The 16,245-nt window shown below is 44.5% G+C and overlaps 2 protein-coding genes across 2 annotated transcripts; one reads left to right on the forward strand and one right to left on the reverse strand.

Moving 5' to 3' along the window:
- The first annotated feature begins 7,336 nt into the window (after window positions 1-7,336).
- On the forward strand, window positions 7,337-9,264 carry aard (alanine and arginine rich domain containing protein). Its single transcript, XM_077549488.1, has 2 exons — window positions 7,337-7,641; window positions 8,814-9,264. The coding sequence occupies exons 1-2, from the start codon at window positions 7,426-7,428 to the stop codon at window positions 8,931-8,933; spliced, it is 336 nt and encodes a 111-aa protein (XP_077405614.1). The 5' UTR covers window positions 7,337-7,425; the 3' UTR covers window positions 8,934-9,264.
- Window positions 9,265-9,962: 698 nt separating this feature from the next.
- Window positions 9,963-14,385, reverse strand: LOC144037624 (uncharacterized). The gene is made up of 2 exons (XM_077549221.1): window positions 14,109-14,385; window positions 9,963-10,714 (listed from the first exon to the last, which is right to left on the reverse strand). Exons 1-2 carry the CDS (start codon window positions 14,286-14,288, stop codon window positions 10,436-10,438), a joined length of 459 nt encoding a protein of 152 aa, XP_077405347.1. The 5' UTR covers window positions 14,289-14,385; the 3' UTR covers window positions 9,963-10,435.
- Window positions 14,386-16,245: the final 1,860 nt, after the last annotated feature.

Genomic DNA, 16,245 nt, shown 5'->3' on the forward strand with positions numbered 1-16,245 from the left:
AAGGTCAGAATTTTTTTTTAAGGCAGAAAATGTTCTAAAAAATTACCATAAAATATCCATGAAATTCCCGAAAATTGGATTTAAAAAAGGCAAAAAAGAAAGCATTCAAAAAGTAACTACATGTTCAAAAACAAAAGAAATCACAAATACACACACAATTACCACAAAAAAGTCAGGATTTTTTTAAAAAAAAAGACAAACCGTTTAAAAAATTACCAAAACATGTCTATGAAATTCCCCAAAATGTCAGAGAATTGGATAAAAATAGGCAAAAAAGAAAGAAAGAAAAATAAAAGAAGAAATCTACCATGACATGTACACAAAATTGCCACAAAAAAGGTCCGAAAATTTATTTTTGAAAATGTTTTTTAAAATTGTCATGATTTGGGTCAGCTGGTGGGCTCCGCCCACCATACACACCTGCTGCCCATCATGCAATCAGACCTCAATAAAGGCCTGATGGACACAGCAAGGAGTGTCGGGTGATTACCCCGAGACGCCGCTCTCTTGACCCGACTGTACTCGTCTTACAAGTTTTCTCCTGCTGCCCATGACTTACTTTTTTGCCACCACTGTGCGTGATTTTGAGTTTGTTTGCTATCCGCCTGTGCGCGTGAGTTTGTGTTTGTTTTCGTCCGCCTGTGTGCGTGATTTTGAGTTTGTTTGCTATCCGCCTGTGTGCGTGAGTTTGTGTTTATTTTTGTCCGCCTGTGTGCGTGATTTTGTGTTTGCGTTTATCGCCACATTAAATCAAAGTTATCCGCATCCCTGCCGTGGCTCGCCTTCCTCACTGCATCTGGGTCCGCCCTTCTCAAGCCGTGACAGAATCACCCGACCAACTATGGACCCCGCAGATCCCAGCAGCCCACGCCAGGTCCTGGCCAGCCATGGACACTTGCTCGACCGGCACGAGCAATACTTCCAGGATCTAAAGGAGGTGATGTCGGCACTAACTGCACAGATTGCATCGCTCACCTTAAAGATGGAGCGGAGACCGGAATCCACGGCCGCGGAAGACTCACGACCTGCCAGAGCGTCTCCTGTTTTCCCCACTTCCCGATCAGCAGGCAATCTTGTCTTCCGGGAACCCAATATTCCGCATCCCCCCCGCTACGCTGGCGAGATTGGTGGGTGTGACCAGTTCCTTCATCAGTGTAGCCTGGTCCTCGACCAACAGCCGTACACCTTCCCGGACGCCGGCTCCAGAGTTGCTTTTATTATGAGCTTGCTTTCCGGCCAGGCAGCATTATGGGCGATGGCGGCCAGCAAAACCAACCCGGAGCTCCGAGCCTCAGTTCCTGCCTTCCTGACTGAATTCCGTAAGGTCTTCGACCACCCAGTAAGAGGGAAAGAAGCAGGCAGCCGCTTACTGGACCTCCAGCAAGCCGGCTCCTCCGTGGCGGAATTCTCCATCTCTTTCCGGGTTTTGGCCGCCGAGAGTGGTTACTGCGACGCGGCGCTGTGCGGAATTTTCCGGCAGGGACTAAACCCGCGGATTAAGGATGAGCTGGCGGCACGGGACGAGACGTCCACGCTGGAGGAGCTCATCGGCTTGGCCATCCGGTTGGATAACCGGTTGCGGGAGCGACGGCGGGAACGGGAGGAGGAGGAGCGACGACCGGAGGCAGCGGAGACGTCTGCTCAGCCGGTGTCGGCCACGTCCGCGGGGCACTTCGTCGACGCCCCGCCTCCCAACGCTTCATGGCGATGCGCGCCTGCCAGAGATGGCGCGGAGCCTTTGCAGCTGGGAGGAGAGCGGCTCTCGGCAACGGAGCACACGGACCGGTGGAGACACCTAGCGGCCAAGTGTGGGAGGCGGCCTGAGAGACACAGGCACGTCGCACCTGTTCCAGCCCCAACCATCCCATTCCAACGTAACCCAAGGAGACTACTAGTCTCAGGAGAGATGACATGGGGGGGGGTAAACGCTAGGATGACGGCTCTGGTGGATTCAGGGTCGGATGAATGCATTATTGACCCGAGGATGGTGGACATCCTGAAATGCCCGGTGGTTGAACTCAAGAGAGCCAAGGAGATGCGCGACCTCGACGGGCGCACCCTGGGTGTGATTTCACACCGAACGGAGAGCCTACAGATGCGTCTATCGGGGAACCACGTGGAAACAGTTCAGTTCCTCATTATGCCGTCCCGGTCGGCCCCAGTGGTCCTGGGCCTGACTTGGCTGGCCAGGCATAACCCGGACATTAACTGGGGCATTCCCAGGGTGGAGAGATGGAGTGTTTTCTGTCACTCGCATTGCCTGCAGTCAGCAGTGGATGATCACCGTGGCCCAGCCAAAGCCACGTTAGAGGAGATTAACCTGGATGAGGTACCGGCAGAATACCACGACTTGCGGGAGGTGTTTAGCAAGGACCGGGCCATGTCTCTCCCTCCACATCGACCTTACGACTGCGCAATAGAACTGGTTCCTGGGGCACCGCTGCCTGGTACACGCCTATATCAGATCGCCAAGCCGGAACGTCAAGCCCTCACGGAGTACCTCACCACGTCCCTGGCGGCCGGACTGATTCGGCCTTCCAAGTCACCGCTAGGGGCGGGGTTCTTCTTCGTGGAAAAGAAAGACAAGACCCTACGCCCGTGCATCGATTTCCGTGGTCTGAACAACATAACTATCAAAAACAAATATCCGTTGCCGCTAATGGACTCAGCGTTTGCTCCCTTACATTCAGCCACGGTATTCACCAAACTGGACCTTCGCAGTGCCTACCATCTAGTGAGGATAAGGGAGGGCGATGAGTGGAAGACAGCATTTAAAACACCTATTGGGCATTTTGAGTACTTGGTGATGCCGTTTGGCCTCTCAAACGCTCCCGCCGTGTTCCAGGGATTCATTAATGACGTCCTGCGCGACATGCTAAATCATTTTTGTTTTGTTTACCTGGACGACATTTTGATTTTTTCAAGAAATCAAACCGAACATCGACAACATGTTCGGCTGGTCCTGGAACGACTGCTGGAAAACCGGCTGTATGTAAAAGCCGAAAAATGTGCGTTTCATGCCAGTTCAGTCCAATTCCTCGGCTACATTGTGGAGAAGGGTCGATTGAGAGCCGACCCAGCGAAGATCCAGGCCGTGGTCGAGTGGCCCACTCCCACATCCAGGAAACACCTACAGAGGTTCCTTGGATTCGCAAACTTCTACCGTCGATTCATTCGCAACTACAGCTTAAAAGCGGAACCACTAACAAGACTGACATCCACCAAAATTCCGTTTGTTTGGACCCAACAGGCAGAGGCCGCATTCGTCAATTTAAAAGTATTATTTTCGCGTTCCCCGGTGTTGACACACCCCGATGAGACTCTTCCCTTTATCGTCGAGGTCGACGCTTCAGAGACAGGAGTGGGGGCAGTGTTATCCCAACGGTCACCGGAGGACCAGAGGCTACACCCATGCGCCTTCTTCTCGCGCCGGCTCAACCAGGCTGAGCGCAACTACGACGTGGGCAACCGGGAGCTGCTGGCCGTTATCCTTGCGTTGCAGGAGTGGCGGCACTGGCTGGAGGGCGCGGCGGAACCTTTCCAGATCTTTTCTGACCACAAAAACTTGGCGTACCTCCGGTCCGCCCGAAGGCTGAATCCCCGCCAGGCACGCTGGGCCCTGTTCCTAACCAGATTTAATTACACCATCACCTACCGACCAGGAGCCCGGAACACCAAGCCGGACGCCTTGTCCCGAATACACAGTCCAGCCGCCGAGGGGTCTCCACCCGAAACCATTGTCCCGGAGGACAGAGTATTGGGAGCCCTCCGGTGGGAAGTGGAGCGGAAGGTGGCGGATGCAGCGGACGACACGCAGACCCCGGTCGCGTGCCCTGAAGACAAGTTGTTCGTGCCCACACACCTTCGGCAGGAAGTGCTGCAGTGGGGGCATGCGTCGAAGGTAGCATGTCACCCTGGGGTGGGTCGCACGCTGTCCTTGGTAGCACAGAGATTTTGGTGGCCTGGGCTGCGCAAGGACGTCCAGGACTATGTCACGTCCTGCACGGTGTGTGCCCGTAATAAGTCCTCCCGCCTGAAGCCATCCGGCCAGCTCCGACCCCTGCCCATTCCCCACCGTCCCTGGTCGCATGTGGCCCTGGATTTCATTACCGGACTACCTACTTCCAACGGGCGGTCGGTAATCCTGACGGTGGTGGACCGGTTTTCAAAGATGGCCCACTTTATCGCCCTGCCCAAATTGCCCACCTCGCTACAAACGGCGGATATCCTGATAAAAGACGTTTTCAGGATCCACGGGATTCCAGTGGACCTCGTCTCCGACAGGGGGCCCCAGTTCGTGTCCCGGGTTTGGAAGGCCTTTTGCAAGTCCTTGGGGGCTACGGCTAGCCTGTCGTCGGGCTACCACCCCCAATCCAATGGGCAGACGGAGCGTGCCAACCAGGATTTGGAGGCAGCGCTTCGATGTGTGTGCCATCAGCACCCTTCCTCGTGGGCGTCCCACCTCCCTTGGGTCGAATACGCCCACAACACTCTCGAGTGCTCGGCCACAGGCCTGTCCCCGTTCAACGCGGCCTGTGGCTATCAACCCCCCTTGTTTCCTTCCCAGGAGGGCGGTGTTGCCATTCCCTCAGTCCAGACCCACCTCCGCCGGGCTCGCAGGGTTTGGCAAGACACTAGGAAGGCCCTGTGCCGCACCTCGGACCGCAACAAGCGGCTCGCGGACAGGCACCGGGTTCCGGCACCGCTCTACCGACCGGGTCAGAAGGTGTGGCTCTCAACTAGGGACCTACAGTTGGCGGGGAGTTCAAGGAAGCTGGGGCCGCGGTTCATCGGCCCGTTTGAGGTCAACGCTATGGTCAACCCGGTAGCGGTCCGGCTCAACCTGCCCCCTACTCTCAAGGTACACCCAGTGTTCCACACGTCCCTGCTTAAGCCTGTCTCTGCCAGCCCATTGTGCCCGCCGACCGCGCCCCCGCCGCCTCCCCGGGTCGTGGGGGGGCAGCCGGTGTACACAGTAAGGGACATTCTGGACTCTCGAAAGCGGGGCAGAGGGTTTCAGTATCTGGTCGATTGGGAGGGGTACGGACCCGAGGACCGCCAGTGGGTTCCCCGCTCCTGGATATTGGACCAATCCCTCGTTCGGGATTTCCATTTAGCACACCCATCGGCGCCGGGTGGTCCGCCTAGGGGCGTCGTTAAGGGGGGGGTACTGTCATGATTTGGGTCAGCTGGTGGGCTCCGCCCACCATACACACCTGCTGCCCATCATGCAATCAGACCTCAATAAAGGCCTGATGGACACAGCAAGGAGTGTCGGGTGATTACCCCGAGACGCCGCTCTCTTGACCCGACTGTACTCGTCTTACAAGTTTTCTCCTGCTGCCCATGACTTACTTTTTTGCCGCCACTGTGCGTGATTTTGAGTTTGTTTGCTATCCGCCTGTGCGCGTGAGTTTGTGTTTGTTTTCGTCCGCCTGTGTGCGTGATTTTGAGTTTGTTTGCTATCCGCCTGTGTGCGTGAGTTTGTGTTTATTTTTGTCCGCCTGTGTGCGTGATTTTGTGTTTGCGTTTATCGCCACATTAAATCAAAGTTATCCGCATCCCTGCCGTGGCTCGCCTTCCTCACTGCATCTGGGTCCGCCCTTCTCAAGCCGTGACAAAAATGACTTTAAAATGCCCATGAAATTTCCCCCAAAAATTCTGAGAATTTGATTTTTTTTTAACACTGAAAAGAAAGCATTCAAAAAGTAACTAGATGTTCAAAAACAAAAAAAGAAATTCCTCAAACTACCATAACATGTGCACAAAATTGCCACAAAAAAGGTCAGAAAATTATTATTTTTTAAAAGGCAGAAAATGTTTTAAACATAATTACCATAAAATGTCCATGAAATTCCCCAAAATTTCAGAGAATTGGATAAAAATAGGAGGAAAAAACCCATTCAAAAAGTAATTTACATGTTCAAAAACAAAGGAAGAAATCTACTATATGTTGTACACAAAATTGTCACAAAAAAGTCAGAAAATTTATTTTTGAAAATGTTTTTAAAAATGACTTTAAAATGCTCATGAAACTTCCCCCAAAAATTCTGAGAATTTGATTTTTTTTTTAAGGCTGAAAAGAAAGCATTCAAAAAGTAACTACATGTTCAAAAACAAAAAAGAAATTCCTCAAACTACCATAACGTGCACAAAATTGCCACAAAAAAGGTCAGAAAATTATTATTTTTTAAAAGGCAGAAAACGTTTTAAACATAATTACTATAAAATGTCCATGAAATTCCCCAAAATTTCAGAGAATTGGATAAAAATAGGAGGAAAAAAAACTTTCAAAAAGTAATTTACATGTTCAAAAACAAAGGAAGAAATCTACCATATTATGTACACAAAATTGTCACAAAAAAGTCAGAAAATTTATTTTTAAAAAGGTAAAAAGCATTTTTTTAAATGTTCAAAAACAAAAGAATAAATCCTAAAAATGAACATAAAATGTCCAGAAAATTGCCCAAAATGTCTCTTTACGGGCAAACTGAATTTGAACTTGTCATATACACCTACTCATAACTTTGGATACACATTTTCAGATTTTTTAATATTCCAGTACTTGGACTCGGACGAATATGTGCATGTCAAAGTGTTTTAGTAAATAGGCCTACTTTGGTAGTTTACTACTCCGTCTTCCTCTCGCACGGCTGCACACACTCACGGTGTTCCACATGATGAAGTGAGGAATGACTGCCAGGAAAAGGCCGAGCCACTTGTTGCGCTGACTTGATCAGCTCAGAATCAGGCCCGTAAGTTAGACCCCCGTCTCATCTCTATACAAAAAGTCAGAGGAAAAACTGCTCCCGGCTGCCAAAAACCATCCCACATAGCCTACGGGGAATGGACTTAACTTGGACACAAAAGGCCTGCTTGTATTTCACTGTTGGATGGCCTTTGTGTTGGGGAAGGGGCTAACACTGAAGCAGTGTCTCGACCTGTCTGCCTCCTAAGCTTGACAAGCAGGTCTTATTTAGGCACCGCGACGTCCATGGGGGGCTTTGATGGATTTGCTGTGCGCTGTACATCGGGCCGAGCAAAAGAGAGCTCTTTCGCAGCACATTTCTCACACTTGAGTTGTATGGGGGCGGCATTGAATTAGAACCACAAAAAAAAAAAATGGGGGAGGGTGTGGTGGCTTATAGGATGGGAACAAGGGAGGGGGGTCTTTTCAGTTCTTATTGGAAGCAACAATAGTCTTTGTCCAAGATCTTCTAGCATTCTTATTAGGGCTACTCAAAGAAGGAGGGGGGTTCTCCATAGTAACAATGACAAAACAAGGCAGCTCCACACGAGGCGGAGCCAGCATTGAAGACATCCACGGCACATCCAGCGGAGATCCCGACAAAAGTTTGCCGCGCGGCCTGAAAACTGCAACCAGGCGACACATGAGGCTCTGCGTCCATGTCTTGATCTCCCAGCATGGACCGCGACAGCCACAGCGAGGACACCTTGTCCACGATGGTCCTGGAGAACATCAAGAACAAACTGATCGACGCCTTCAGGACCAGCGGAGGATCTCGGGAGGGGGACGGCGCCCGCGCCAGGCGGCTCGGCGTCGGCAGGAGTCAGCAAGCCAATGAGGAGCTGAGGAGGGCTCAGATCGACGGAGCTATCACTTGGCTGAGGTCTGAACTGGTATGTTGACAGAATAAAAAAAAAAAGAGCACAGATTGGTTCTTTAACTTTTTACTTTGTATACCACCTCAAAAAATTCTTTATAAGCCCCTTTAAAATTGATGCCTTATTTCAAGGTATCGCTGTATCGTGGCCGTTTTGCGATCAGGATGCACATTAAGAATTAATTAATTTTAATTAATTTGATTGTAAGTTCTATTAATTACATGCAAATTTAATGAAAAATGCTGTTTTGGGATATATTTCTTTAAAATGATCTATCATTGTTTTATATTATTATTATTTTTCATAAAAGTACTAGTGGTATCAGTACTCTCTATCGGTGTCAGTGACTACTCAAAAGTTGAGTATTGGTATCAGTGGGGAAAAAAGTGTATTGATTCACGACAGTAAATTGACTTACAAACTATTTCATTGAGTATTGGCTACTGAATTTATTTAATTACTTTGAACATACTGTACTTTTAAATATCTATCTATCTGTCTGTCTGTCTGTCTATTTATTAGGGGTGGGAATCTTTAAATGTCTCACGATTCGATTCAAATTTTTGGGTGTGCAATTCCATTCAGAATCGATTTTCGATTAAGAGCAATTTTTGATTCAAAATGATTTGATTGACTGATTTTTGCTTCAATTTATAGATGTTCAAGGAATCGTAATGATCTGCTCCAGTCTGACTTGCTAATGCTAATTAGCGCGCTACTCCCGGCACTTTTATCATTCAAAAGAACGGCTCCAAGCTGCAAAAAAACAACTTTTATTGGAACAACTTGATCGTGACTTTTTCCTTCTACTCTCTAATGTGGCTACGATTTAACAGTGTATCAGACTGAGTGGAACCACATTGCCCCTAAGTGGCCAAATCGGGTACAACATAAACCGCACTCCCAATTAAGAATCACACAAACAAAGGGAAGACAGTATAAAATAGTTTAAATAAAATTGATTTGGGGACATTTAAAATCGATTCTGAATCGTACCAAATGAGAATCACGATTCTTATGAAAATTTATTTTTTTGGCACACCCCTATCTATCTATCTATCTATCTATCTATCTATCTATCTATCTATCTATCTATCTATCTATCTATCTATCTATCTATCTATCTATCTATCTATCTATCTATCGTACATGATGACCTCATTGAGTTGCTTTGCTATATCACGCAGTTGGAGATGCGTTCGCAGGACCTCCAGCTGGCTCAAACTCTGCTGGGACTCAACACAGAGATCCAAAGACTGAGGCGGGAGAGTTACGGAGGCTTGGAGGACGCAGGAGACGATCAGTAGTAAATCCTGGACCAGCAAGCGGAGAAGGCTCTCCAAGAAAGTGCGCAATTCTGAAGCTTTGTAGGATTTAAATATGTAATTCTGTTAAAATAAAAGGTGAAATGAATTGAAGCCGATTGATTATAAAGTAAGCAGGGTAAAAAAAAAAAAGAGGAAAGGCTTCATTTGTATGAATTTTGCATGATGTTTTGCACTTATGCCAAAATGTGTTTTCATTTTATTTCCCCAAAAGTCAAACCACAAATTTGCTTTACAATAATATGTTCTATGTGCCCCCAATAGTCATCTCGGGGGCGGCCATTTTGCCACGACTGAAAATGACATCACAGCTGCTGAGGCTAACGAATAATCACGGCTCATCTGTTTTCTGAGTTAGGTCACTTGAAGTCCGCAAACCGAGCCGTGATTAGTCGTTACCTGAGCCGTTAAAGCAACTGTGATGTTATTTTCAGTCGACAGCAAGTGTCAAAATGGCCGCCCCGTGATATGGATTAAAGCAGGTGGATTTTGCTGCTGAAGCCATATTCCACAAATGCAATATTAATCAGAATACTGTGTTTAGACTAATTAGGCTTCATGAAACGTATTATTGTCAAGAAATTTTGGAGTTGACTTCCTGTTTAAGGTCATGAGACAAGACATGTTTGTAGTATGACAAATTACTGTATATCTTCATTGTTTCTGTCATTTGTTGGAAATAAATCTAGAAGCTTGATGATAGTTATTATTCTTTGATAAATTGAATTGATTCAGAAATACAAGCTGCTAGCAATTAATCAGTAGTGCAGTAATTGAAAACCCGCTAAAAAAGTTCCTATTTGCCTATAGATGCCACACGATGGTGGCAAAGCACGTAAGTAAGTAAGTGACAGGACTATGAAGTTCCTAACCTTACTTCAACATAGTTCAAAGTGAAAGGGCTAACAAACAGTACTTAAGCGAGTCAGTTTTGCTAATGTTTTTGCCATCAAGCTAATTTGTTTCAAGCTAGTTTTATTATTTCAATATAAACAAAGACCAGACACAATATTGCTGTCACACTAGTTTTATTGTGGCCTACAGACGAATGTCTTTGTTTTGTGTCGACTCCATTTTGTATGCTGTTAATGTTGCTGAGTAAGGTCAGGGAGCTTTCAGCGCTAACAGCCCGTAGCGATGTAACCTTTTGACATTCAGCCAGTAATGGACTCTCAACTTCAGCCCTGCCAATAACAAAATGGATGTAAACTCAACTCCATGTTGGTCTACCCAGAGAAGAGTGGATGCTATTATGCTGTAGCTTATACTCTTGTAAAAGTATATTTGTCTTACAAAAAGTTACACAAAGGCGACAATGCTTGCCTTTAGGTCAACGCGAATAAAGATTACGATTCATAATGAGGCACAGTTTCATCTGCTGCTCCCAGTCATGCTAATTTACCGGTATGCTAATAGATTTGACAAACTTCTCAATTTGAGTATAGATGTTGAAACAGAAACTGGACGAGTCCCGTCAGGCTTTTTCAAGGTACAGAGCTTCTCCTGCTGTAAGATTTCCTGGCATAAGTACTGGAGTAACGACACCAAGGTTTCTTGGGGAGGGGAAAGGGGGAGGCCTCCTCCCCCGAGCTGGAGTAGACGCTTCCCTGCTCGCTGTCTGAGTCCCAGGAGCTGCCTTCTTCGTTTAATTCCTCTTCCTCCTCCTGCTCCTCTTCAGACAGCTCCTGCTTGAGCTCCTGGATGCCGGAGTGAAGCTCCATCAGCTGTCGGATCAGCGCTTGATCTTGGGATCGCATCTCCATCTGTACACAGCACGTATCACTTCTTAGTTTCATAAACACAAAAATCGATCTAGGGAGCCCCAAAATGTAAAGTTTGAGCAGAGAAATTGAGTTTCTCTTTGAGTTTCTTCTGGTCTTTCTCATTCAGATTCCTCGAGCTGAGAATGTGCGTTCGAAATGACGCTTTATTTGGGCACTGCCGTCTTTCAAATGTAAATTCTTTTTGTAGTTCTCTTTCTGAACCTTTTTATGAGATGCTGTCTGATTGCTGCCTTTGTCAATTGAGATATTCAGAATCCCGCCGACTTCAGAGTCCAAGGAATGTCCGAAACAAAACAAAAAACACCCACCGCGCTGATCTGCTTTTCCTTTCTCTGCTAATTACAGCAGCGGCTTGAAGACTGAGCTCTGATTGAAAATGCTACCTTTTGTTAGCAATCTGAGGAGGATAAATGCAAACTGTCCTTTCATTGGATTGTTGAGCTGGACCCCCTGGAGTGTGTTTGCCTCGACTGCTCCACGGTTATGCGGAACGTGTGTGTGAGTCTTGTAGAACTTTTCGCTCTTTTGTGGGTCTACTTGAACATTTGAGCATGTCATTGGCTCACAATAAACTGAGCTGGTAAATCTGTAGATATTGCCTACAGTATATTTGGTAGAGTAAATTTTACTCTAAAACTATTCGGTCCCACTCCAAACAGAGTAAATTTTTACACTTGGAAGAGAGTAAAATACAAAAAAAAAAAAAAAAAGAAACAGTAAAAGGCTTGTGTGTGTGTGTGAATATTTTACTCTCTTTCCAATATAGTCTTTTTCATTTAAATTTACTGAATATACTGAAGATATTTGGATTTCAGATAAAAAGATATTTTGAGATGTTGACAATTCTAGCTTTTATTTCATGGTATTTACATTGAGATTTGATTTGAATATATGACTGGATAGCTGATAGCCCTTACATGCCCGTGCAAGCCGTTGAAGTCACAGGGCGGCCATCTTGCTCCTCCCATCTCACGAGCAGACTACTGTATAAACCAGTGGTGTCCAAACTCGGTCCTCGAGGGCCGGTAGTCCTGCAGGTTTTTGAGGTTTCCCTGCTCCAACGCACCTGTTCCAATCAACAAGGTCGTTATCATGCTTATGCAGAGCTTGCTGATGAGCTTCAGCTGTGTTGGAGGAGAGAAATATCCAAAACCTGCGGGACTACCGGCCCCCGAGGACCGAGTTTGGACACCACTGGTATAAACTATAACGGTATACGTGCAGATTAGACGTATAAAGCTCGTAGGCAGTTAATATAGGGCCAAAGGGCAGGGGTGGAGGATATTTTTTAACAAGTAAAAATATATATTAAAAATACAAGAAGGTATGTACTGCTTTGAAGACCTCCTTTTTCTTTTATCACAAAGTTCCTTAGACCCCAATATTAGATTTAGCAGAGGCATCTTTTGTTGAATTACAGTTATAATTCTTTAATAAAAATATGCAAGTTTCCTCCTGTAAACATCATGAAGCATATCATCTACTCATGTATTAAGGCAAGTTTTATAATGTTTAACAAAACATTATAAATCATGCTGTTTCTACTAAGTGTCTCAAATGTTCTCCAATTTCGATACTGTAAATGTATAGGATTGTATGATGAGAAACGTTTCTTGGGAGGAGCAATATGGCGGCCTCGTGGCTTAAAAAAATCTTAGCCTATCGGCTATCCAGTCATATATTGAGATCAGTGGTTAAACACCTCAGCACATTTAAAGCTACTGAACGCAATAAAATGAATTTCGAATCACTACTGCCACCTGTGGCCGGAAAATGAAACTGCATTTTCCCTTAATTTTTCATTGCTGAAAATGGCTCAATGAGTCAAGTATTCCTTTGACCTCTAGATGTGAGTACCAGGAAATCAAAACTGGGATTCTGAAATCTTTATCTCATATCCATTTTAAAAAAAAATCTGAAACCCAAATGTCTTCAGTACTGTATACACACACACACACAAAAAGGAATTGTCCTCGCCGTTTCAATATTTTTGGAGAGGACTGAATAATAGTGTTGGATTTTTCATCATAGTTAGTTTTTATTTTTTCATTTTGACTTTTTTTTTTTGTTCAGCTAGTTTTAAATAGTTTTTAGAGCGGGTTTGTAAGTTTTTATTATTTTTTTATTTTTCAAAAATGCCTCTACTTGGGTCAATTTGACCCAACTTGCTGGGTTGTTTTATACAAAATGACCCAATTTTTTGACTCAAGTAAAGGATCTTACCAATATTTATGAGTTCTTTTACACTAAAAGACCAATTTCTTGACCCAAAGTTGGGTCAAATTGACCCAAGTAGAGGATGTCAATTTGACCCAATTTTCTGGGTTGTTTTATACAAAATGACCCAACTTTTTTTTACACAAGTAAAGGATCTGACCAATATTTATGAGTTGTTTTACACTAAAAGACACATTTCTTGACTCAAAGTTGGGTCAAATTGACCCTAGTAGAGGATCAGTCCATTTTTGACCCATAGTTGGGTTATTTTTGGCCCAAATGTTTTAGAGTATACTAAAAATGTTTTAGAGTATATCTAAAATGATATAAAAACTAATATATAAAATGGACCGATACACTTTATGGGTCAATTTGACCCAACTTTCTGGGTTGTTTTATACAAATTGACCCAATTTTTTGACCCAAGTAGAGGTTAAATCCATTTTTAACCCATAGTTGGGTTATTTATGCACTCTAAAAACAGTTGGGGCAAAAGCAACCCAATTATGGGTAAAAAATAAACCGATCCACTTTATGGGTCAATTTGACCCATGTTTCTGGGTTGTTTTATACAAAATTACCCAATTTTTTGACTCAAGTAGAGGATCAATCCATTTTTGATCCATAGTTGGGTTATTTTTGACCTAACAGTTTTTAGAGTGTGGGTTAGCATGCATATATTGTAGGTAGGTTGTTGTGTTTGAATGGGTGACTATGTTATTGTGACATCATCTCAGTTACCATGACAATCCATCTCATACTGACAAAAGAGTCTGTGAATGAACCTGACACTCTGACGCGCAAACAGACACACTTGTAGATTTAGGACCAGGACACACAGCCTATTAGACTTGAGGAATGTCTAACGATTACGGGGGGGCTGACATTTTAACGAAGGTGGCTCGGATGTATCTTAGGAACAAACGGGCAAACCAAAGCGAGGCCTCCAACACAAAAAACATCCCAGTGGTCATTTTGTTGAGGCAATAAATGCCTTGAAGTTCACTCTGGAGGATTTACTTGAGTTTGACTGTGAACTCGGTGACACAAAGGGGCTTGACAGAGTAAATAACATTCAGTGTGATGCATTTCCATTCAAGCTTACTGGAAGTTAGCAATTAATGTTGATTTGAACAATTATCAGTTCCAGTCTTACCAGTTCCCTTCGTAGCCAAGCCAGTGCACTCTCAATGTCCAGCTTGTTTTCCTCTCCAGCTGCAAATCCTTCCCTGGCCCTGTTTCGGGGATCCCTGCACGCTCCTGCAGGCGTGCAGGCGTCAAAGGTGGTGGCCTTGCAGGAGAAGTCCCGCAGTCTGGTTAGAACCACTTCCATCATGTTAGTTTTGGAGACAGCTGGTCGTATTTGGCCGCGGAGCCTCGTCTGGTTTCTGTTATGAGTTCCTTGGCACTTATGGGGCACTCTTTCGCCTTCCTCCGCCCTCCTCTTCCCTGCCGCCCGTCCCTCAAACATCACCACCACCCATCTTGGCAAAGCCAGCTAGCATCATTGGAGCGTGAAGATGACGTCAGCGTATTGTGCTAAAGCCTGACCTGTGGTTGTTTACCACTTTTTAAAGAGGTGGCGGTGTTTTTATATCAATGATAATTAGCATGGAGAGAGGGGAGGTTGTCAGGGCAACCAGAGACTGTGGTGTGATATACACATTTTTATTTTATTTTTTTGATGGTGAGAATATACACTTGCGTGTGTGAGACTAAAGCAGTATCAGACTAAAGCTATTAAAGACTAAAGCAGTAATCATAAACAGTGTGAACAGTCATGTGTGACTAACTTGTCATGCCATTTTGCTGCCTCTCTGCATCCCCTGGCAACCCACTGCACTGTCTATTCATACGTACAGCTGCCTGGAAAAACAGAATGACTTTTAAGAGTCCACTGAATCGACTAAAATAGCCCATTGAAGGCTATTTTAGTTTGTTTGTTTTTATTCTTTTTGAGCACCTCAAAGCGTACTAACGTCATGGCAGCACTATGGGAAAACTTATGAGGCTCGGTCATAGCAGATCAATGAAACTCAGAGGTCTAATGACCTTATATGCCTAATAAATGTGTAATAACTGTGTAACAGCTGTGTAATAAGTGTGTAATAAATGTTGAAAGTCAAATCAAATTTGTCTTTACAATAACGTTTGCTATGTGCCCCCACTATTCTGATTAATATTGCCTTTGTGGAACATAAATTAGGAAGAAAAATCCACCCATTTTTATCAATCAATTACATCTAAGGGCTCGCTTATGATTGTCACATGACCAAACCCAGAAAACAGGTGAGCCATAATTGGTCGTTGCTTGAGCCTTTAGCCGCTGTGATGTAATTTCCAGGCAACAGGAAGTGGCAGAACAAGGCAAAATGGCCGCCCCCTGAGATGTATAAAAAAAATAAAAAATGATAAAATGTGTCATTCTCTAATTTCATAATTATTGAACATTTTGCAATTGCCCCTGAAATTGCTGTCCATCCTGTCATTATGGGGGTAACTGCCTCTACTATTACCTCATATTGAAGTGTAGTAATTTGCAACTACTGATCAATTATTAACAATTAGTGACAATTAACTAATAATTAACTCTCGATTGGGAATATCCTTAACTAATCTTTGGAATACATTAGCTAAAGATGTCATGATAGGCAATTAAGAAATACATGTTGAAAAGTTTGTATCTGTGGTATTTAGTGTAATACAAACGTTTTTGCAGATCCACTCCAAAATTCAATATTGAGCTGGCCAATATTTGTAGTCTGTTGACTCTCTGCTACTATTTGTTATCATAAGCAAACTATCTTTTTTATAGTAATAATTAATTGACTTGACCCAATAAATCAACACAAAACAAAATAAGCAACTGGTGTCCAGAATGTGTTAAATGGAAAGAACTTATATAAAAATATTTCCAATCCCTGCCTATCTGAAGACAGTTCACCTGCGCACATCACTTTGGGACCTGAAATAAAAACAAAAATAATTGTTCCTCCAAATGGCCAATGTAATTGTTTTCAGTGGTGTGGTATCCACGGCAAAGTTGTAAGTAAGTGCACTCTTGTTTTGTCAAATCGACTGCTGATGCAGTTCACAGGCCAACCACAAGAGAGAGGTAGAATCCCTCCCTCATGTTAAGGAGAACTCAAAATCCAGTTCCGGCCTTTGTCAATAGTCATCAAAAAACTAGCCTGTATAAAACAAGGCTATTACTAATTTACTATACTGATCACACCTTACCTTATAGGCCATATATTCAATACCTTAGTACTATTGTAACACAAATGTGATTC

This window comes from Vanacampus margaritifer, chromosome 17 (genome assembly GCF_051991255.1).
Source record: "Vanacampus margaritifer isolate UIUO_Vmar chromosome 17, RoL_Vmar_1.0, whole genome shotgun sequence".
Lineage (NCBI taxonomy): Eukaryota > Metazoa > Chordata > Actinopteri > Syngnathiformes > Syngnathidae > Vanacampus > Vanacampus margaritifer.